The 24,306-nt window shown below is 38.5% G+C and overlaps 2 protein-coding genes across 6 annotated transcripts in view; one reads left to right on the forward strand and one right to left on the reverse strand.

Annotated features, from left to right (window-relative positions):
* The first annotated feature begins 322 nt into the window (after positions 1–322).
* LOC131937024 (uncharacterized) lies at positions 323–22,276 on the forward strand. 4 transcript variants are annotated; one of them, XM_059294229.1, is made up of 8 exons: positions 323–401; positions 5,228–5,313; positions 14,543–14,734; positions 18,427–18,538; positions 19,402–19,512; positions 19,867–20,016; positions 20,174–20,313; positions 21,725–22,276. In XM_059294229.1, exons 2-8 carry the CDS (start codon positions 5,233–5,235, stop codon positions 21,767–21,769), a joined length of 831 nt encoding a protein of 276 aa, XP_059150212.1. In that variant the 5' UTR covers positions 323–401; positions 5,228–5,232; the 3' UTR covers positions 21,770–22,276. The 4 variants fall into 4 exon arrangements, with proteins under 4 accessions (XP_059150212.1, XP_059150188.1, XP_059150204.1 ...); XM_059294205.1 differs by having other exon boundaries at positions 20,174–22,276; XM_059294221.1 differs by lacking the exon at positions 323–401 and adding an exon at positions 1,794–2,612 and having other exon boundaries at positions 20,174–22,276.
* The window catches only part of LOC131937013 (glutamate receptor 3), an 81,839-nt gene continuing 79,756 nt past the window's right edge, over positions 22,224–24,306 (reverse strand). Inside the window, exons 22-23 of one of the 2 annotated variants that reach the window (XR_009386140.1) lie at positions 23,654–23,899; positions 23,606–23,622 (exon numbers count right to left, since the gene is read on the reverse strand). Coding sequence is in view for 1 of the 2 variants with exons in the window: in XM_059294193.1 (XP_059150176.1) it covers positions 23,822–23,899 (78 nt within the window). In the remaining variant the exon portion in view is untranslated. Of the gene's footprint in view, positions 23,900–24,306 lie in introns of both variants that reach the window. The other variant, XM_059294193.1, reaches the window with a different exon arrangement.

A 24,306-nucleotide genomic window follows, 5' to 3' on the forward strand; every position in this document is an offset into this window, starting at 1 on the left:
TCGCAGAAACCTCCCCAGGAATATTCTCAACAACTTCCCAAAGTTTCACCGCGATGTGATGAGAGGTGTAGTAATGCATACAGGTCAAACAGACACACAGACAGACACACATACATTGCTTTTTATATATATATATAGATATATATATATATATAGATAGATACATATACATATATATATATATATATATATATATATATATATATATATATATGTATGTATGACTGTGTGGGGGTGTGTGGGGGTGTGTGGGGGTGTGTGGGGGTGTGCGTATGTGTATAAACAACGCAGTAGACCTAAATGCTGTTTTACTTGAGACTAAAAAAAACCCCCCGATAATTCCCCAGCTAAAAATAGCCGTGGTATTCCCAGCACGTCATTGTGCAAGGATTCCTAGACTGGTAGGTCGTGTCTTCGTGACGTTCTTCTATTTAAGTTCAACTTTCACACTTTATGTTATAAATTCATAAAGAATCGAAAATGTAGCAAGAATCTTTAATAACATGAACAAAATCTTCTAAAACTTAGCTCAGTATTTTATTATGTAAATCACACATCCCCAAATAAAAATATTGGCGTTTAATTTAGCAGAAAAAAAATTCCGTGAATGTCGATATGAAACTGAAGAGAAAATATGCATGTAAACTAAATTTAATTTTAATGTAAATTGGAAAAAAAAATTAAAATAATTTAGAATAAAAAAATTAAAATAATTTAAAATAAAAACAATATATTCAATAACATTAGTTGACCACACTATAAACAAAACTAAAGTGAACATAAATAGATCTAACTTGAAAAAAAATTGTGAAAAAATAAATAAAAAAAAATTGAAAATAAAATTGTGAAATATTTCAATTAACAAAGGTGATCACTAAAACATATTTGGTGACCTTGACCTTAAACATAATGGCACCACGAGACTATATATCTAACTTTTGCAAAACTCACAAAAAATGTGTGAACTTTTGAATTATAAAATAAATTATGGGGATTCATATACGTTTTTAACACAAAAAAAAAGAAAAAAAACAACAAACAAACAAACAAAGAAAACAAAAACAAACTAGAACGAGGCTCTGTTTGGGAGTAAACAATTGCAATGTTGTAACAACACAGCCTTTCTTTTAAAACACATTATGTATTTTAGTAATACAACCTTTCTTTTAAAACACATTATGTATTTTAGTAATACAGCCTTTCTTTTAAAACACATTATGTATTTTAGTAATACAGCCTTTCTTTTAAAACACATTATGTATTTTAGTAATACAACCTTTCTTTTAAAACACATTATGTATTTTAATAATACAACCTTTCTTTTAAAACACATTATGTATTTTAATAATACAACCTTTCTTTTAAAACACATTATATATTTTAATAATACAACCTTTCTTTTTAAGTGAGAGGTAGACTGAGAGTGAGTATCGGTTTTATGTAAACAATGTCTCTAAGAGGTGATGGCAGTTGGTATGCATATTATATATATATATATATATATATATATATATATATATATATATATACAGAGCCGGCGTTAGGAATACGTGGGGCCTAGGGCCAACCATCCGCGCGGGGCCTGCTTTTTTCCATTATATATATATATATATATATATATATATATATATATATATATATATATATATATATATATATATATATATATATATATATATATGTATGTATATATAGGCCTATATAATATGCATGCACACATAATAACAAATAAATGTTTTGGAGTTTATAAGCTAATGCCAAACTTTCCACTTTAATAACAGATGTTTATCTCTTCCATGTTTTAACCCAATGTTCTTAGTTTTTTTCCTTGCTAAGATATTAAATCACTTTTGACAGTTAAATCACTTAGGCAAATCAATCACGTGCCACATAATTAGGAAAATAAAGTTGTTTAAATTGTTTGTTAATGACTAATCCTAATATATAAAAGGCCATGTGCGCTCTTCTCGCCCTCTCTCTGTCCGCAAAATATTTTCGCCGGACATCACGTCAGAATCGGCAGCGATATATGGATACCGATATACGGACTTTTGTTGAAAATAATATGTTAGATGTTTTAAATGTATAACCACAATTTTATTTAAAGAAGAAAAATAAAAAAATAAAGGTGTATTCGAATGTAGAAAAACAATTTTAATTATGCAACAGGAAAAGCATTTATAGATGTGAAAAAGAACGCATAAAACTGTGACGTCACTAATGTTTATACATAAACTAATGACGTCATCTGTCATGTTTAGAATAAAAAGAAATGAACTATTTCATTCAAATTTGATTTAGATCTACGTACACTATGAAATGTATACAATACAATTTTTCCGGCCTAAACTCATAAAATTTATTTTATTTATTTGGATTCTAGATCTAGAGATTCTAGATCTAGACTAGATCTAAATCTACGCAATAACTAGACGTAGACGCTAAGATCTAGATCTAGATTTAGACTCTAACTACTCTAGAATCTATTCCAAAAATAAATTTCTATATTAGGACTAAACTATTTCAAGACTTAATTATTTTATACAAAATCTTTGTTTGGAACTGAATAATTTGGGATAAAAAAATTAATTTGAAAGAATAGGCATATTCGCGTAAGTTAAGATTTTAAAATACGTCTTTCATTCTCTGTGTTATATAAGGTGCCTAAATAGCTGAGATGATAGTGTACTTAAAACCACGCAGGTGGTGCGGGTTCGAGACACACCAAGTCAAATTTGGTAATCAATATTTTAAATTTTGCTCGGGCTAAACTTAAAAGAAATAATTCTATTAGCATTCTAGATCTAGATATTCTAGATCATCTAGATCTAGATATTCTAGATCATCTAGATCTAGAGATTCTAGATCATCTAGATCTAGAGATTCTAGATCTAGATGATCTAGATCTACGGAAAAACTAGACTTACCCCGATGTAGACCCTACCTAAATCTAGAATCTATTCAAACAATACATTTCTATACTAAAGTATTTCAGGGCTTAATTACTTTATTGAAATCTTTGTTTATCTATGCAATTTGCTAATCTCTATAATATATAAAGCAAAGTTGTCGGGTGCCCGAGAGGGCACTTCCCGGCGCCGCAGGCGCTTCAAATTTGGCAGGATCTTGCCTTGGGGGGACAGAACACGGGGGCCAGTTGGCCGAAAAGTCTACAATGAGGGGGTCAAAACTGACCTTGACTGACCGGTGCCTTATATGAGCTATAAATTGAAAAAAAAATGTCCACGGAGGAACCTCTTCATAACTCCTAAGGTCGTAGACCGACCCTCGGGCGAATTAATTAAGCATTCAAATTCTCAATGTTTTCGAAAGTCTAAGCGAAGCTGGGCAGTATGCCTAGTAGTTAATATAAAAGTCATGCGTTTTAGGTGTATCTAAAAAAAAGAGAGTATTAGTAAGCACAGAATTTTAGACACATTACAAAATCAACAAAACTTAAGTAATTAAAATGAAAAGAAATAGAAAAACACTGATAGCTTTTGGACTTAGCTCGAATCGTGATTAAACAACTGTTACAAATCGTGAAAATAAACTCTAGGTTTATGGATATCCACAATATATGTATGGGGGGTGCAAATCGAAATCTTAAGGGAGGGTGCAAATCGAAAAGTTTGTCCCCGGGCGCCGGGAAGGGTCGCTACGCCTCTGGTAAAGGATAACTGTGCATTGAAATCTATGACTATGGGATGCCATACCCTAAAAAAAGGGTCACCAAGTTCAAGTACTTCGTTAATGGATCTCTGACTGGAGTCATTCAAAACAAGGTTTGTGTTTATAGAGCGTCCACGTATTACTGGGTATTACATTACCGATCATGATCACGGTCACACAAGAGAAGGTTCGTGTCTATAATTAGAAAGTGACAGTCAGCTACACCTTATTTATGAGTTTTGCGACGGCATACTCGGGCTGTCGTGAATGTAAGTACTTTAGATTAGACGTGTGAGAAATCAAGACAAGTTTACAATACAGCGAACTCGGCCTGAGGTATCAAAACAGTATAGACTTCAAAATTTGTTTAGAATCCATACAATATTTTAAAACCAAAATCATTATTGTCTTAACTATTGTAAAGGATTTCCCTATAATAAAAATGTGCTTACTCACTCTACAAATGCCGTTAAGTTCATCAAAGTATTAGATATAAATTGAAAGACCGCGTTTATTGGGGGAATATCAATGATTACTAAATCACAACCCCCCAATGCCTCAACGATGCCCCTTCCTTAATCAAAGTTGTGCGACGAGGACAATTCGCTGACTATATCATGTGAGCACCACTGGAAGACGATTGAATAAAACAATTTGGATGAATTCGGTAAATTAATCATTCTGTCTTGGAACGGATGAATCTTTAAGATGACACAACATAACAACAGTTTTAAATTTCTTCCAAAAAATAATAATAAATCACTCTGTTTAATGCCCCCTGATATAGATCCTAAGCCCCCCCCCTCATCGCCCTCCTCCCACCCATCTGCACGCAACTGAATGTTAATTTTGTTATACCAAGACAAGTAGGCCTAGATATAGGACATCTACAACAAGAAAGTCAGGGCTAGCTTTCATCAGGTCACTAACTGTCGTCTGCTACAGACATCCAGTCTTCTCACTAAAAAGACGTCTTCATTGGTCCGCATACTATAGGGTATCTCTTTACGTGTTTCCCAAATTTACATCCTATGTCAGGTCCGGGGCTAATTCTCGACCGCCATCTCCAGTCAGCTCAGGTCAAATGCAAGGCGACCGTACCCTACACAAAGGGGAGGTGTGACACTGTTTTTGTATCGAATTACGGCCTTTCCCAGTTCAGGTGGGTGGTAACTCACTCACATTAATCGTGGCCTCAGTTATAACGTCGGCATTCGACCATTTAGTTATTCCCAATTGAATTCAGCAACAATTTTTTTAAGTTTACAAACTAATTCAGATAACAGTGACAGTGCTGAAGCGCGGGGCCCCTTCAGGCGCGGGGCATGGGGCGACCGCCCCGTTTGTCACCCCCTAACGCCGGCTCTGTATATACATATATATATATTTAAATATATATATATATATATATATATATATATATATATATATATATATATACACTTATACCTATGTGTGTGTGTAATGCAGAGGTGGGGGTATAACGCGTGACTTCAGCAGAAGTGTGAGTTAGATCAAAGAAAGTGATGAATGTCTGGCATTTTGTTTTTAACAGGAGAAATGAGAACTACATCTGGTCGTTCAAACATGTGGCAGATTGTTCTCCTCACCCTCTGGCTCAAACAGTGGGCTCACATCCAGGTCAGTTCAGGTATTTCGGTAACTAAAGGGAACATGTGGGTAACTAACCAATGGGAACATTTGGGTAACTAACCAATGGGAACACATGGTCAAAATAAAATTTTGTAATCAACCTATAGGCACACGCTTTTCTTGACAGTTATTTAAATAGTGGTGCGTTATTATACATTTAAAGAAAATTATTTCTTTTCTCCTTTTAGTGAATAATTGTATAGAAGCTTGTTATTAAAACGTTATTACAAACTTTTGTTTAACTTGCTTCCTCTGTCGTGCTTCGCCGTAGATCGAAACTGGTGAGAGAAATTTCGACCACTTCTAAAGGACCAATTTCTTTCCAACACCGATTATACTGCAATAATATGTCATCGATTTGAATGAATTTGATGCACTATTAATTTGTAAGAATTAATTAACGTTTCCAACGTAAAGTACTAAATTTCCGCGACACAATACGCTCCTTGTGTACATTTGGTGCGCAATAGTTTTTAGTCCTGTTATTCTATTGTATTAAAATTTTAAAGTATTGAGATTTGAAAAAAAAAACGTTTAATTAATAACAAGCATTATTTTCTTTAAATATATAATAATACACTACTATTTAAATAACTAGCAAGAAAAGCGTGGGTCAAAATAAATTTGACTAATGTGGATGCTTAATTAAATTTTAAAGAATTAATTAAAATTTCCAATCTATATATATAATTCTCTTCTGGGATCAGTTAGAAAACAAGCTGCAAGCGCGCCTTTGCAGTCCCCTCTCTTCCTCTCTATCACTATCACTACCACCCCCACCCCACCCCCACATGATCTGGTGAGCGGTGTTCACTCTGTTTACATTTTACAATCACAGAGACGGGTTTGGTGACGGCTATTAGGGGCAGATAATTTAGTTTGAAACGATTTTAAACTTAGAGGAGGTAACTAAGAGGACGCTGCTTTCACGTGGGGGGGGGGGGGGGGGTAGTGTTTTTAAGCAAATATTTTCAATGGTAGCATTGGTACTGTCAAATTCACAAATTATAAATTACTGAAAAGTAGAAAAAAAACAACTAAATAGCGGCGTATGATACGCAGCGGGTCGGCTCGTATAAAATACTATCCACGGCGCTATTTTAAGCAAATTTTTCGTTTTGATTTTTTGTTTTGCAACTGTATTGTATTAACATTTTAATAATAAGCTTTTATGTAATAATGCACTAAAAAGGAGAAAATAAATGATTTTCTTTCAATATATTATAATACATCACTATTTAAATAACTAGAAAGAAAAGAGGGGGTCTAGTAAAAGTATTCAATACATTTTATAGTGACCCCCTCTTTTCTTTATAGTTATTTAAATAGCGGTGTATTATAATATATTTAAGAAAATCACTTATTTTCTCCTTTTTAGTGCATTATTACATAAACGCGTGTTGTTAAAACGTTTTTATGCATAAAAAAAATTGAATAGAATCACGTAGAAAAAAACAAATGAACATAAACAATAGACAATCAGTGCTTTATAAAAGAAACGTTGATTAATTAAACACTTTTTTTCATAAAATGTTTTAATAACAAGCTTTTATGTAATAATGCACTAAAAAGGAGAAAATAAATTATAGACTACTATTTAAATTACTACAAAGAAAAGCATGGGTCACTTAAGTATCTATTTTACTAATATTTGAGAAGAGACCCACGCTTTTCTTTATAGTAATTTAAATAGTAGTCTATAATTTATTTTCTCCTTTTCAGTGCATTATTACATAAAAGCTGGTCATTACAACGTTTTTATGAAATTTTTTGAGTACTTTACATGTATTATCTATATACTACTAAAAGTCAAGTTTGTTTACATGTTTGAATATTTATTTGTTTTTTTGTTTGTTTGTTTGGCTGATTGACTATTGTGATATGTTCGACTCTATCTGGAGAGCTGTAAAATAGTATGTAGGTAGAGAATAATTTTTTAATGCAGACAGACTGTTAATCACAAATTTATTTAAAGACGTTAATTAATTAATTGATTTATTCATATGTATATTAACCACTTTTTTTAAAAATGTTAAAACATTGACTAAACTTTGTGGGAATAGTGACGTCCCTTGATGTGTTTACTTTTTGGTACAATAAAAATGGCGGACTCCATCATAGACTTTGTGGCCCATTCAAAAGTTTAACGTGTTACAAAGCTAATTTTCTGCCGGCTATAACTTAAACAATACGTCCGTTTGCTGTATTTATTACGTTCCAACACTTATATCAATTTTAAACTGTCTTTTTTCATTTAGTTTTACAATAAATTTCTCTAGATCTAAAGATCAGCTGTCGAAGGAAAGTTTAGGCGGTAATCTATCGTTTTGGGTACGTAAAATCGCCCGCGGCTATAAATGTACGAAAACGTTACCTCATTGTCAAGGCTTTAATACTATTTAATAGAAGTTTATTGTCATATGTTTGTGTCAAATATTATAGATAAATGAATAATAAACCAAAATCAATCGCTAAATATAAAATTTTTTTTATCAATGTAGGCCAGAAAATAACTTTGAACAGCAGTGTTTGAGAGCAAGATTTGCTATATAAACAGCAGCCATTTGTAAAATAGAGTGGCTTCCCCCTGAATTTGCGCTATAAGCTTATAAAAATAAAACTTAAACAAGATGGCTGCTATAGTAAATGAGCATGGTTGCATCTGTGGGAAACATCGCTAGTCTTCATTTATTATGAAAAAGTTTAAAAACAGGTACATAAATGAAACAAGGAAACATGTTTGTATTTTAAAAAACATAAATCCTCCTCAAAATGTGAAATAATTATTAAAATTTAAGGAGTCACCTGTTTTTCACATTACAAGTCGCGGGCGATTTTACGTACCTAAAACGATAGATTACCAGTTTAGGCCTAGCGTAGATTCTAGATCTAGATCTAGCCTAGATCTAGGTCACTAGACTCAATGTAAATTCTAGATCTAGACTTAATGTAAATTCTACATCTAGAATCTATTTCAGGCCTTAATTATTTTATATAAATCTTTGTTTAGCTTCAATGATCATCTAATTCGAGAATACATGGGATTTTTTAAAATCTAGGTTCTATAGAGTCCTTTCATATGACGTCACGTCCGTTCGTGATACCTACGCCCGCCGCCACAGTGGTGTACACCAGACGTAAACACAATCAGCTGTTCGCCAGCGCTGGACGTGTTCACCAGCGCTGGACGTGTTCACCGTATGTAAAGAATCGCGCCGCGGAAAAGGAAAAATACGTTAAAAAACTTGAACTCTTAGGAATTGAAGATCCTTATACTGTTATTGACAGTTTCGTATAAATAAATATGTGGACAAAATTTCTAAATAAAAATACTGTTAGTAATACTGTTTGCGTTTAGAGTTAAAGTAGCCGAATCTGATCAAATGCAGTTCTCGATACTTTGTTTCAGGTAAGGACAGTAAAATAATAAACTTCATTGTAATTATAAAAGATAACTATTAATAAAACAAATATGCTCGACCTTCACAAATACTAATAGTAAAAGACAAAGTCAAAAGTAATAATAAGAATAATAAGATCTAATAGTAGGCCTAATACCTGGGTCCGCTGGGTAGACATAGAATCTAGAATCTACTTCTTTACTTAAATTTAATTACTTTAGATCTACATTCGATTCAAAATACACCCATAATAAATCAAAAGTAGTCATAATAGGCCTAATAAAGCATTTAATTGTCTCTAAGATCTAAAATCTCGCTCTATTATCTAATCATTTTTTTAGCAAACGAAATTTTCTGAAATTGAAATGGAAAATCCACTGTTTATAAAAGAAACAAATCAAGCTAGAAACATAAGTGAGATGGTTTAGAATAATAACAATGGACCCAGTCTACAATTGATACAATTGCAGGTCTACATAGGGCCTACAGTCTAGTAGTTTACAGTAGGCACCTAGTGTGTAGCTAGTATACTAGTGTGTAGCTGTCCAGAGTTAAGATTCTTAATGCCTTAATGCTTTCCCCTGATAAGCCATGTGTGCTATAAATGACATAACATGACACCGAGGTGAGAAGTGTTGAGGGGAGAGCAGTGGGACTTTCCCCTTTGTTCTCCCTGCTGGGCCCTGAGGGTCAAAATTATATAAGAAATACTATCTCTGTGGGGCTGGGTATCACGGAGGTGAGACATTTTCAGGGGAGGGCAGGGCAGACCTCTTAGGTTTTATTGTGGGCTAGATACAGATGGGGGCAGCCATCATGAGGGTTGAACGTCAGTATTAATGTGTCTGATTACTTCCCTGCTGGATTATAAGGGTCTTAAATTGTATAACATGCTACCCAGATTGGTTATTACCCATGGATTATATCAGCTGATTGTGTTTACGTCTGATGTACACCACTGTGGCGGCGGGCGTAGGTATCACGTGATTTAGGTCACGTGTTTGCAAGGACTCTATATCTAGATATAGTAGGATTACTCACTAACTTGGAGGCGTGGTCGGCTGCTAACAACAATATGGCGTCCGGACCGGACGCATGTCTGCCGATCATTTTTAGGCCATGTTTACCACGAGCAAAATGGCGGGTGTTCACATTATTTAAACATGGTATAGGTGGCCAGGGCTAGATATGCCAGAAAAGCATTTTAAAATTTGCTTTGGAGAATGAAGGCTAAATTTTAAAGTCAGTGTCATAAAAATTAATAGAACTTTTTTTTTTACGTTTTCAATTATTTTTTCTTAAGCCCTATATGTGAATGATAAGGTTGACTATCAGGACCTCGCGGGGCACAGGGCAGGTGAAGTAGGGTTCATCTGTTTCTTTGTCCTAAGCATATGAAGGGATAGTGTGGTCAGAGACATGCTCGGCTGGAATAGTTTTTTAAACGATAAAAACATGTTGTCTGAGACTTGGCGGGACACTGGGCAGGTGAAGTAGAGTTGAGTAGGTCACCTGTGACGTCAGTATATGAAGGGATAGTCCGAATTCGGTGTTTTTAAAAGATAAAAAACATATTTTTGAATGTGGGGTCTGCTTTTTGTGACGATAAGTGACACTGCAGTAGCGTAGCGAGGAGGAGGGGGACATATGTCCCCGGGCGCCGACCTTAGGGGGCGCCAAAATGGGTTGGAAAAATAAATTGAAAGGTTGAGGGGGTGCAAATTGAAAGTTTGAGTGGGGGGGGGGGGGGTTCAAATCGAAATCTTGAGGGGGGGGGGTTCTCATCAAAAGTTTGGGGGGGGGGGTTGCAAATCGAGATCCTGCGGGGGGGGGGGGGGGGTTCAAATCGAAAAGTTTGTCCCCGGGCGCCGGGAAGGGTTGCTATGCCTCTGAGTGACATACGTGATGTTTTTTTTTGATGGATGACCCCCGAAACCCACAGTTATCCAACGGATGACGGGTAGTCTAGTTTACAATAGAGTTACATGACTAAAAACCATTGCGCACCTATTGAACGTGACGACGCCCTATTGAACGTGATGACGCGTGTCTAATAGCGCGGAATAGTTTGATGAGCCAGTTTACTAATTTGGACAAAATTTTAATTAATTTATAAAAAAATAATCAGGCAACCAATTAAGTCAAATTGAATGTCATGTTGCATTGTCTTCATGTCTTGACCCACGTACCAACTACGAACCGTATCTGTCAGAAGTGCCTGCAATTTTGCTCGGGCGTTTCGATCTAGACAGACTGACGACTGACGACAAACTGACGAGGAAGTGAGTTAAATAAAAGCTTGCAAAAAAAAAAAAAAAACAAGAGAAAAGTATCTTTTACTTATCTTTTACTTATCTTCTACTTATCTTTTACTTATCTTTTACTAGTCTTTTACTAATCTTTTACTTATCTTTTACTAGTCTTTTACTTATCTTTTACTAGTTTTTTTACTTATCTTTTACTTATCTTTTACTTATCTTCTACTTATCTTTTACTTATCTTTTACTTATCTTTAACTTATCTTTTACTTTCTTATGTTCTACTTATGTTTTACTTATGTTTATGTATCACTGCCTCAGTGGGGTTAAGTTGTGATAATCACCCACTGAGGTGTAGTGCGGCTAACCCAGAGAGATAGCAACACACAAAACATGTTGTCTTCTTTACACAACACACAAAACATGTTGTTTTCATTACACAACACACAAAACATGTTGTCTTCATTACACAACCACAAAACATGTAGTCTTCATTACACAACCACAAAACATGTCTTCATTACACAACCACAAAACATGTAGTCTTCATTACACAACACACAAAACATGTTGTCTTCATTACACAACACACAAAACATGTTGTCTTCATTACACAACACACAAAACATGTTGTCTTCATTACACAACCACAAAACATGTTGTCTTCATTACACAACACACAAAACATGTCTTCATTACACAACACACAAAACATGTTGTCTTCATTACACAACACACAAAACATGTTGTCTTCATTACACAACCACAAAACATGTTGTCTTCATTACACAACCAGCTCAGTTGACTAGAGAAAGATGTAAACAATTCCAGACAGAACTTTTCATACAGAACTTTTTCCAGACAGAACTTTTCATACAGTACGTCATAAAGAATTCCTTAAAATTTCAAACAGCCCTAAAATGATGTAAACACAAATAGGTAACATACTTGTATATATTAAGCAGACTGGTCATAAAATAATAAAATAAAATATATTACGACCAGTATGAAAATACACTGCAAGTATTTTAAGTGGAGTTAAATTACTTCACATATCTAGTCCGTAACTTTCGGTTTTAGTATGATAATATCAACACAATACCTTCATTAGTTCTATATACATTACTCTAGTTCTTCTATGTCCATATCAGCGTACAATACCTTCATTAGTTCTATACACATTACTCTAGTTATTCTATACCCATGTCAGCGTACAATACCTTCATTAGTTCTATACACATTACTCTAGTTCTTCTATGCCCATATCAGCGTACAATACCTTCATTAGTTCTATACACATTACTCTAGTTATTCTATGTCCATATCAGCGTACAATACCTTCACTAGGTCTATATACATTACTCTAGTTATTCTATGTCCATATCAGCGTACAATACCTTCACTAGGTCTATATACATTACTCTAGTTATTCTATGTCCATATCAGCGTACAATACCTTCACTAGGTCTATATACATTACTCTAGTCATTCTATGTCCATATCAGCGTACAATACCTTCACTAGGTCTATACACATTACTCTAGTTATTCTATACCCCTGTCAGCGTACAATACCTTCACTAGGTCTATATACATTACTCTAGTTATTCTATGTCCATATCAGCGTACAATACCTTCACTAGGTCTATATACATTACTCTAGTTATTCTATGTCCATATCAGCGTACAATACCTTCACTAGGTCTATATACATTACTCTAGTTATTCTATGTCCATATCAGCGTACAATACCTTCATTAGTTCTATACACATTACTCTAGTTATTCTATGCCCCTGTCAGCATACAGTCCTGATCACCCGCAGTCTGGGGTTTGAATCCAGTTGACACATTCACAACTACACACAGAGGTCACATGACATGGGTAACACGGCGAAACATTGCTCACCGAAGGGCACAAAAATAACATAAACATTTGCGGTCCCACAGGGGTCTTACAGGGGTCACACAGGGGTCCCACAGGGGCCGCAACCAAATAAGTTTTAAATTATCCCCTGGCTGGTAACCCATGGTTTGTCTTAGATTTAAAATTTCCTCCATTTAACTGAAACGGTACTCAAGATATCGGTACATGAACTTTGGTCTACCTAACTCAAACAGTATTCAAGTTATAATCTTAACACGGAAATAGAGTACCACTGCCGGTTACCGAAACTATTTTAAAGTTTGACAGAAGCATGCGCATACAATGTATTACTGTTAGTAAAATTTCTACCTAACTTAAACAAGTTAATAAGTACCACTTCCGGTTATCGGAAATAATTCAAAAGTTGATACAGAACTATAAATTTGATATAATTAATACATGAAATGTAGTCAACACAACTGAAACGGAACTTAAGTTATCTTGATCACAGACAGACAGACAGACAGACAGACAGACAGACAGACAGACAGACAGACAGACAGACAGACAGACAGACAGACAGACAGACAGACAGACAGGCAGACAGACAGACAGACAGACAGACAAGCCCCTATACACCCCTACAACCCCCTATACACCCCTACAACCCCCCTCCCCCATACACCCCTACAACCCCCCTATACACCCCTTCAACCCCCTCCCCCCTCTATACACCCCTACAACCCCCCCCCCTCTATACACCCCTACAACCCCCCTCTATACACCCCTACAACCCCCCTCTATACACTCCTACACCCCCCCACCTTTAGCCACATGTAATCACCCACCTCTGATGTTGCAACCTGTGGAGACACGTCTACAATCTAAAAATAATATCGGAAATTTCCGTTGATTCAAAACGAAAGGTGAGCTTTGATAGAACGGGGGACAGAGACATTGGTGAACTTTCGGTTGGAAACTTTTCCCCGGAAAGTAAAGACGGCCACGAAAACAGCAGCCGACACACACACACATACACATGATGGGGTGGGGGTGAAATGGTTTCAGCACAAACTAAACCGCCCATGGCTTCTATAGAAACTATCTCGCCACACAAAATGTAGGTCAGCTAGTTCTAGGAACTTAATGTTCCTGCTACATGTCGCCAACAGTATGTGTAGTTTTGTTTCCTCATCTGTCCACTGCTAGATTGTAAAGCCATGTTTCTGTGCTAGTTGTGTAAACCCATATTTCTAAACTAGCTTGTAAGGCCATGTTTCTCTACTACCTTGTAAAACCATGTTTCTCTACAAGCTTGTAAAGCCATGTTTCTCTACAAGCTTGTAAAGCCATGTTTCTCTACAAGCTTGTAAAGCTAGTGTTTCTCTACAAGCTTGTAAAGCCATGTTTCTCTACTAGCTTGTAAAGCCATGTTTCTCTACAAGCTTGTAAAGCCATGTTTCTCTACAAGCTTGTAAAGCCATGTTTCTCTACAAGCTTGTAAAGTCATGTTTCTCTACAAGCTTGTAAAGCCATGTTTCTCTACAAGCTTGTAAAGCCATGTTTCTCTACAAGCTTGTAAAGCCATGTTTCTCTACAAGCTTGTAAAGCCATGTTTCTCTACAAGCTTGTAAAGCCATGTTTCTCTACAAGCTTGTAAAGCCATGTTTCTGACCAATCGTGTATGTCGCCAGGCTAGTGGTGTGCCCGTCAGACTTGTGGAGATGTGTGCCGAGGGTCAACACTTCTCATCACTGACCGGAAGTTGCCAGCCGTGCTCCAGGTGTGACTACTTCTCCGTGCAGCTCAGGGCATGCACGCGCTCGACCGACACCACCTGCCTCAGGTGTTTGAGTGACACAGGTGTCAGGCGTCAGACGTTTTCGGTGAGTTGTTGACATCTGCCTGACATCTGCCTGACATCTGCCTGACATCAGCTCAACTTGTGACCCAGTTAACCCCTGCCAAATGTCACAAATGACACCTGACCTAATCACACACCTGACCTACTTGAACACCTGAAGGTGTAACCCCGTTCTCGCGAACACAGCCAACGATTGGCCCAAATTTTGTATTAGCCTTCCTGGTCTTTGTTAAGTGGGTTGACTCTACTTCCCCCTGCCCCCTCCCCCTCCCCCATCTGTGTCTAGTGGGTTGAATCTACTTCCCCCCCCCCCAATCTGTGTTAAGTGGGTTGACTCTACTTCCCCCTCCCCATCTGTGTTAAGTGGGTTGAATCTACATCCCCCCCCCCCATCTGTGTCTAGTGGGTTGAATCTATTCCCCCCCCCCCCATCTGTGTCTAGTGGGTTGAATCTATTCCCCCCCCCCCCCAATCTGTGTCTAGTGGGTTGAATCTACTCCCCCCCCCCCCAATCTGTGTTAAGTGGGTTGACTCTACTTCCCCCCCCCCATCTGTGTCTAGTGGGTTGAATCTACTTCCCCCTGCCCCCCCCCCCCCATCTCACGTGATCATGACTAATGACATTTTGCCAAGTATGGATTACATAAACACAGTGAAGTGTCAGTACATGCTGACATCAGAAATGCTGACTAAAGTTTGTCATGCCTCCATGACTACCCGACTATTGTTGTAGGCTTGAAATCACATCTATTTTTAGAAAAGACACAAAGTTACGGTTGTATGGATATTCAGCCGCGCCTAGCATAGCATTAGTTCTGTGTCGTACTTTGACTGTCAGTGTAGTGGGTGGGGCTAGATCCACAGGGAAGTAAAACATAACCACATTTGTGGGGGGGGGGGGAGATTGTTTAAAAATAAATGACGTAAGCCTTATAAGATCAGAAGATAATTTTCTCAAAATTTGTAATAATAAATCTGTATTTAAATAGCTAAAAAGAAAAGTGTAGGTCGCTATATTATCTATTGACTAAAATTAAAGAAGTGACTCGCGTTTCATTTTTAAAAACTTTTTTCCCTGTAAATTGCTATGAATACATAATGCAGTAAATTCAATTGTAGTAAATTCAATTGGCCAACATTTTCTGTATCGTGTAGTGATTATCATTGTTAGTGTCGTGTAGTGACTATCAATGTTTAGTGTCGTGTAGTGACTATCAATGTTTAGTGTCGTGTAGTGACCATCAATATTTAGTGTCGTGTAGTGAATATCAATGTTTAGTGTCGTGTAGTGACTATCAATGTTTAGTGTCGTGTAGTGACTATCAATGTTTAGTGTCGTGTAGTGACTATCAATGTTTAGTGTCGTGTAGTGACTATCAATGTTTAGTGTCGTGTAGTGACTATCAATGTTTAGTGTCGTGTAGTGACTATCAATGTTTAGTGTCGTGTAGTGACTATCAATGTTTAGTGTCGTGTAGTGACTATCAATGTTTAGTGTCGTGTAGTGACTATCAATGTTTAGTGTCGTGTAGTGACTATCAATGTTTAGTGTCGTGTAGTGACTATCAATGTTTAGTGTCGTGTAGTGACTATCAATGTTTAGTGTCGTGTAGTGACTATCAATGTTTAGTGTCGTGTAGTGACTATCAATGTTTAGTGTCGTGTAGTGACTATCAATGTTTAGTGTCGTGTAGTGACTATCAATGTTTAGTGTCGTGTAGTGACTATCAATGTTTAGTGTCGTGTAGTGACTATCAATGTTTAGTGTCGTGTAGTGACTATCAATGTTTAGTGTCGTGTAGTGACTATCAATGTTTAGTGTCGTGTAGTGACTATCAATGTTTAGTGTCGTGTAGTGACTATCAATGTTTAGTGTCGTGTAGTGACTATCAATGTTTAGTGTCGTGTAGTGACTATCAATGTTTAGTGTCGTGTAGTGACTATCAATGTTTAGTGTCGTGTAGTGACTATCAATGTTTAGTGTCGTGTAGTGACTATCAATGTTTAGTGTCGTGTAGTGACTATCAATGTTTAGTGTCGTGTAGTGACTATCAATGTTTAGTGTCGTGTAGTGACTATCAATGTTTAGTGTCGTGTAGTGACTAACCGTGGAAGAAAAAACTGTCACTTAATTATTTGATGCAGGTCCTTACAAAGGGGAACAACCCAGTTATTGACGGCTCTTAGAAAGTTGTAGTAGACTCGACTAGAACAACTAGCCTAGAGCCCCCCCCCCTCGACTAGAACAACTAAAAATTTTGTTATATAATCATGACATCAAGGCTGTTATATAATCATGACATCAAGGCTGTTATATAATCATGACATCAAGGCTGTTATGTAATCATGACATCAAGGCTGTTATATAATCATGACATCAAGGCTGTTATATAATCATGACATCAAGGCTGTTATATAATCATGACATAAAGGCTGTTATATAATCATGACATCAAAGCTGACGTCAGGTGTGGAGAATAACGTCATGACCCTGTCTTGTCCACAACACCCCATGTGTCTCAAATGTCAACCCTGTCTTGTCCACAGCACCCCATGTGTCTCAAATGTCAACCCTGTCTTGTCCACAGAACCCCATGTGTCTCAAATGTCCACCCTGTCTTGTCCACATGTGTCTCAAATGTCCACCCTGTCTTGTCCACAACACCCCATGTGTCTCAAATGTCAACCCTGTCTTGTCCACATCACCCCATGTGTCTCAAATGTCAACCCTGTCTTGTCCACAGAACCCCAAGTGTCTCAAATGTCCACCCTGTCTTGTCCATATGTGTCTCAAATGTCAACCCTGTCTTGTCCATAGCACCCCAAGTGTCTCAAATGTCAACCCTGTCTTGTCCACAGCACCCCATGTGTCTCAAATGTCCACCCTGTTTTGTCCACAGAACCTCATATGTCTCAAATGTCCACCCTGTCTTGTCCACATGTGTCTCAAATGTCCACCCTGTCTTGTCCACATGTGTCTCAAATGTCCACCCTGTCTTGTCCACATGTGTCTCAAATGTCCACCCTGTCTTGTCCACATGTGTCTCAAATGTCCACCCTGTCTTGTCCACAACACCCCATGTGTCTCAAATGTCAACCCTGTCTTGTCCACATCACCCCATGTGTCTCAAATGTCACCCCTGTCTTGTCCACAGAACCCCAAGTGTCTCAAATGTCCACCCTGTCTTGTCCACATGTGTCTCAAATGTCAACCCTGTCTTGTCCACAGCACCCCATGTGTCTCAAATGTCAACCCTGTCTTGTCCACAGAACCCCAAGTGTCTCAAATGTCCACCCTGTCTTGTCCACATGTGTCTCAAATGTCAACCCTGTCTTGTCCACAGCACCCCATGTGTCTCAAATGTCCACCCTGTCTTGTCCACATGTGTCTCAAATGTCCACCCTGTCTTGTCCACATGTGTCTCAAATGTCCACCCTGTCTTGTCCACATGTGTCTCAAATGTCCACCCTGTCTTGTCCACATGTGTCTCAAATGTCCACCCTGTCTTGTCCACAACACCCCATGTGTCTCAAATGTCAACCCTGTCTTGTCCACATCACCCCATGTGTCTCAAATGTCAACCCTGTCTTGTCCACAGCACCCCAAGTGTCAAAAATGTCCACCCTGTCTTGTCCACATGTGTCTCAAATGTCCACCCTGTCTTGTCCACAGAACCCCATGTGTCTCAAATGTCCACCCTGTTTTGTCCACAGCACCCCAAGTGTCTCAAATGTCCACCCTGTAGACCTGGGGAGTTTGTCCTGACCTCCTGTACGTCCGCTGAAAAGACAAAGTGTGCCCGGTGTCCCCGGGGCTCCTACAGTGGTAAGTCGCTGCCACAATAATTTCAGTCATGTGCTAAAACTGCCACAATAATTTCAGTCATGTGCTAAAACTGCCACAATAATTTCAGTCATGTGCTAAAACTGCCACAATAATTTCAGTCATGTGCTAAAACTGCCACCATTATTTCAGTCATGTGCTAAAACTGCCACAATAATTTCAGTCATGTGCTAAAACTGCCACCATTATTTCAGTCATGTGCTAAAACTGCCACAATAATTTCAGTCATGTGCTAAAACTGCCACAATAATTTCAGTCATGTGCTAAAACTGCCACAATAATTTCAGTCATGTGCTAAAACTGCCACAATAGTTTCAGTCATGTGCTAAAACTGCCACAATAATTTCAGTCATGTGCTAAAACTGCCACAATAATTTCAGTCATGTGCTAAAACTGCCACCATTGTTTCAGTCATGTGCTAAAACTGCCACAATAATTTCAGTCATGTGCTCAAACTGCCACCAATGTTTCAGTCATGTGCTAAAACTGCCAGCAATGTTTCAGTCATGTGCTAAAACTGCCACCATTGTTTCAGTCATGTGCTAAAACTGCCAGCAATGTTTCAGTCATGTGCTAAAACTGCCACCATTGTTTCAGTCATGTGCTAAAACTGCCACCAATGTTTCAGTCATGTGCTAAAACTGCCACCATTGTTTCAGTCATGTGCTAAAACTGCCAGCAATGTTTCAGTCATGTGCTAAAACTGCCACCATTGTTTCAGTCATGTGCTAAAACTGCCACCATTGTTTCAGTCATGTGCTAAAACTGCCACCATTGTTTCAGTCATGTGCTAAAACTGCCACCATTGTTTCAGTCATGTGCTAAAACTGCCACCATTGTTTCAGTCATGTCCTCCTACTCCCCCTACTGCGCCCCGTGTACTGACTGCGGCAACAGGGAAACCCTGCAGAACTGTACAGGCAAGCAGGACACAGTCTGTGGTCAGTGTAAGCCAGGTGTGTCCTTTAGTTTCTCGCATTAACACAGGTGTGTTCTTTAGTTTCTCGAATTAACACAGGTGTGTTCTTTAGTTTCTCGAATTAACACAGGTGTGTTCTTTAGTTTCTCGAATTAACACAGGTGTGTTCTTTAGTTTCTCGAATTAACACAGGTGTGTTCTTTAGTTTCTCGAATTAACACAGGTGTGTTCTTTAGTTTCTCGCATTGACACATGTGTGTCCAATAGAAATGTTCTAAACAGCCTTACCTGTAATTATTCTCTCTGTATTTAGGTATAGTGGCCACACGTCTCTTGCTATAAATAGATGACCTTCACCTGCATCTAGTAACGGTTTGACCTTTGTCCTCAGGATTCTACAAAGATTTTTCCCTGAACAAATGCAACCGGTGCATGTCTTGTCTACCAGGTGAGCCACACCTGGCTGAGTGTGCAGGTGGTGCAGACGGTAGACTCTGTTCGGGCATGTTGCTGCACCAGTGGAGGCAGAGAAACATCATAGGTCAGTTGGTTTACACCTAGTCAGGTGACATTTGATGACAGATGACATATGATGACAGGTGGCATTTAATGACAGTTGACGTTTGATGGAAGGTGACAGTTGATGACAGGTGACATGTATAAAACCAAATGTCACTGAATGTAAATCTTCTGTGCAGATTCCGGTGGGTTCAGATCCAAGCAAGAAGTTGTGATTGCGCATGTCAGCACCAGCACCCAACCGTCTACCGTCTGGACCACAAACTTGACCACTCGACTGACCAGTGACCACAACCTCCTGCAGACAGACATAGCTCAGGTGATCCTCATCTCTCTCGTCTGCTTCATGCTCTCCACAATGCTGGTCATTATGATATGCAAATTATATCGCAAGATCCAGGCCATTGGTCGAGGCTGCCCACGTGACCAGATACTACAACCAGCGGAAGTAAACAAACAGGCGCAGTGGACGCTGGGACCAAAGGCCGTTAATATAATTTATATAGGCCCGGCTCAATGTAAAAACAACTCTCGACCTATGAATGAGCTAATTTTAGAATCCATGACAAACCACGTTTGATCGTGACGACTGTAAGATCTGTTTGTTGGTTCATCTTTCATTCCCACACAGCATGCAGTTCGATACATCTGGAACCTCGGGCCATCGCTTCACGTCTGGCCATCGCTTCAGTCTAGACGTCTGGCCATCGCTTCAGTCTAGACGTCTGGCCATCGCTTCAGTCTAGACGTCTGGCCATCGCTTCAGTCTAGACGTCTGGCCATCGCTTCAGTCTAGACGTCTGGCCATCGCTTCAGTCTAGACGTCTGGCCATCGCTTCAGTCTAGACGTCTGGCCATCGCTTCAGTCTAGACGTCTGGCCATCGCTTCAGTCTAGACGTCTGGCCATCGCTTCAGTCTAGACGGAGACTTGTGCCCTGTCAGTTTACAAATTACATGTCAGCTAGAGGAGAACACACCGCTAGCCTTAAGCTAGCATAAGCTAAAATACTACTAATTGTAGCCAAGCTGAAGGTTTAAGCTAAAATTAGGCTGCTGGTATGGCTGCAGCTATGATTGCTGTCAATTTAGTCATAGTTTGCGTTGGATTTATTCTCATGAATTAGCTGCTTAATATCTCACGTCTGACAATATATCATGCTAAATGTCATTGCAATATAGTAAACAGTTCAACAAAAATGTCATGTCCATGATCACGTGATATTTACACCTTCGATTGGAAGGGGCAGGGGGGGGGTAGGAAAATAATCTTTAAAAATGTAAAACACATGAAATTACGAAGGGTCACTACGGGTCAACATCGAGAAATCAAGGAGACACTGAATACGATTAGCCGTACCATCTAGGTCATCTAAAACACGCAAACATTTTATAAACTAGTGGTGTTATGGTGTGGTGTGTGGTTTAATGTGTGGTGTCGTAAGATTTATGGTAGTTTGTGGTGTGTGGTGTCGTAAGATTTATGGTAGTTTGTGGTGTTACACGTCTTAAAGTATCTTTGAATGTTTTATCCACGGCTTTGTTGATAGCACTGCCCACGTGACTATATTAGTCATGTTAGCCATGTTAATTAGAACGCTTGTTCTAATTCCAAATAATCAGCTTCTAATAAAATTGTTGTACCCGTTTATTGCTTGAGGCGGCTTGTGAGAAGTTTGTGGAAAATTTTGTAGCTAAGATTTGATTGGCCCTTGGTTTTCAAATGTTTCAGATAAAAACGTGTGCCAACTTCGATGGTCAAGAACTTCAAAGATAATTAATCAGGTCACTGAACTAATTAGTTCCACCAGCTGTGAGGGATGCTTGAGTTGGAGAGTCTGATGTTCATTGAGTCTGGCATCCACCACTCAAGTCACTGATTCCACCTGGCCTGTTCTAAACTTTAGACACAATTTTCTGGCCCTAACTGAGCTAATTTTAGCCGAGGGAAACCGTAATAGGAAGTTTATTTTTAAAAAGCGGGAAAATTTTCTCCACGACTTTGGGAAGTTAAAAACAAAAGCGAGAAAATATTTCGTGCTGTTCACATGCGCACTTCAATAACATTTTTTTGTAGCCTTGAGGCTGTTTATATCCGCTGTATGTGCTGGTTGTATGTACTAAATGAATGTGCTACCTGTATGTGCTACCTGTATGTGCTATCTGTATGTATAAGTCACCAATGATTGTTGATTTAATCACCCATGATTATTGATTCAATTACCCATGATTGTTGATAAGAACCACAAACAATAAAATAAATTTACATTTTATAACAGTACAAAAATCATTAACGTTTCATGTGTTCATTGAGTCAAAAAATGTACAAAAACCAGGTTTCAGTTGATCTTGGGTTGACCTTGAGTTGACCTTGGATGAAGAGCTGTCTTTGAGTAGGCAGGACGTACAAATATGAGGTGGAGGGTGAGGGTAGGTGGTGAACAGGGGACAAAATATTTCGTGTGTGAACTAACAAAGATTTTATCGGTAAACCACGAGTCGTCCCGTGCCACCACACTAAACAAAATGATGTACAAAGTAGCACACCACACAATTTGTGTACACCACACAATTTGTGTACACCACACAATTTGTGTACACCACACATTGTGTATACAGTACACGTTGTGTGTACACCACACATTGTGTGTACACCACACATTGTGTGTACACCACACATTGTGTGTACACCACACATTGTGTGTACACCACACGTTGTGTGTACAGTACACAATTTGTCGTTCGTCTGTCACACATTGTAAAGGTCCATGGGTCAACGTGTAGTCTCTACCTTGTGATGGCGATTTGTCACGTTTGTTGTCTGGCCACGCTGTCACGTGGTCACGTTTTCATATACTCACGTTGTTGTATAAGACATCACAAGGTCAACATGATATAGGTCAAGGTCATGACATTTCATCACAATATCATAATGAGCATATTAATAATTTAACGCACATAATTGCATACATAGCTTGATCAAAAGTTAATGACTTGACATTAAATGTCAATAAAATCTTGACATTTCTGGGTCACATGGCATATCGACAAGTCAAAGAATTCAGACAGTGGCACTAATACAAAATAGAATGAATATAACACATCACAATTTGGTTCAACTCTTTCTGCCACGTACATTACAACATCAACCACACATGTCATTACCTGCCGACACGACACCAACACCTGTCATCACCTGACACCATGACACCCACACCTGTCATCACCTGACACACACGTAATCACCTGACACCATGACACACCCACCTGTCATCACCATGACACACCTGTCATCACCTGACACCATGACACACACACCTGTCATCACCTGACACACGTCATCACCTGACACCATGACACACCTGTCATCACCTTACACCATGACACACCTGTCATCACCTGACACCATGACACCCACACCTGTCATCACCTGACACCATGACACACACACCTGTCATCACCTGACACACGTCATCACCTGACACCATGACACACCTGTCATCACCTGACACCATGACACACCTGTCATCACCTGACACCATGACACCCACACCTGTCATCACCTGACACCATGACACACACACCTGTCATCACCTGACACACACGTCATTGCCTGACACCATGACACACCTGTCATCACCTGACACCATGACACACACACCTGTCATCACCTGAGAATGTCTTGAACAAAATGAAAAGACATTAAAAGACCCTTAATTTTTTGTTTGATGAAATGAAATCTTATGAAGACATGGGCTTATAGAAAAATAGATTCTTTGCATATAATAGGAGCTGACAATTGGTTATCAGATATGAGATTTGTCATGCGTCAAAACGTGTCGTGCTCTGTTTTAAGCGCTGTATCCACCATGAACTTTTCAAATCCAATGTAGGGGGGCTCGGGCACCTGAAAGAGAACAACCGTTGAACGTTCGTCAGGCTTCAAATGCTGCACCAGTACAAGATAATCAAGCCACAATGTAATCAAACCACAATGTAATCAAGCCACAATATAATCCAGCCACAATGTAATCAAGCCACAATGTAATCAACCCATGTTTAACATACTCTTACTATATGTGACATCACTAACCTGTCTAGATATCACTTACCTGTGTAGATGTCACTAACCTGTGTAGATGTCACTAACCTGTGTAGATGTCACTAACCTGTGTAGATGTCACTAACCTGTGTAGATGTCACTAACCTGTGTAGATGTCACTAACCTGTGTAGATGTCACTAACCTGTGTAGATGTCACTAACCTGTGTAGATGTCACTTACCTGTGTAGATGTCACTAACCTGTGTAGATGT

Source organism: Physella acuta, unplaced genomic scaffold (genome assembly GCF_028476545.2).
Source record: "Physella acuta isolate Inbredline_101_S28 unplaced genomic scaffold, ASM2847654v3 ptg000017l, whole genome shotgun sequence".
NCBI lineage: Eukaryota > Metazoa > Mollusca > Gastropoda > Physidae > Physella > Physella acuta.

What these genes read in the sequence shown, in the direction of transcription:
- LOC131937024 (XM_059294205.1), top strand. Translation starts at nt 5,233, where the DNA reads ATGAGAACTACATCTGGTCGTTCAAACATGTGGCAGATTGTTCTCCTC. An exon ending in TCAGGCGTCAGACGTTTTCG is followed by an intron (nt 14,735 to 18,426) that starts GTGAGTTGTTGA and finishes TTTTGTCCACAG; the next exon opens with CACCCCAAGTGTCTCAAATG. An exon ending in GAGGCAGAGAAACATCATAG is followed by an intron (nt 20,017 to 20,173) that starts GTCAGTTGGTTT and finishes TCTTCTGTGCAG; the next exon opens with ATTCCGGTGGGTTCAGATCC.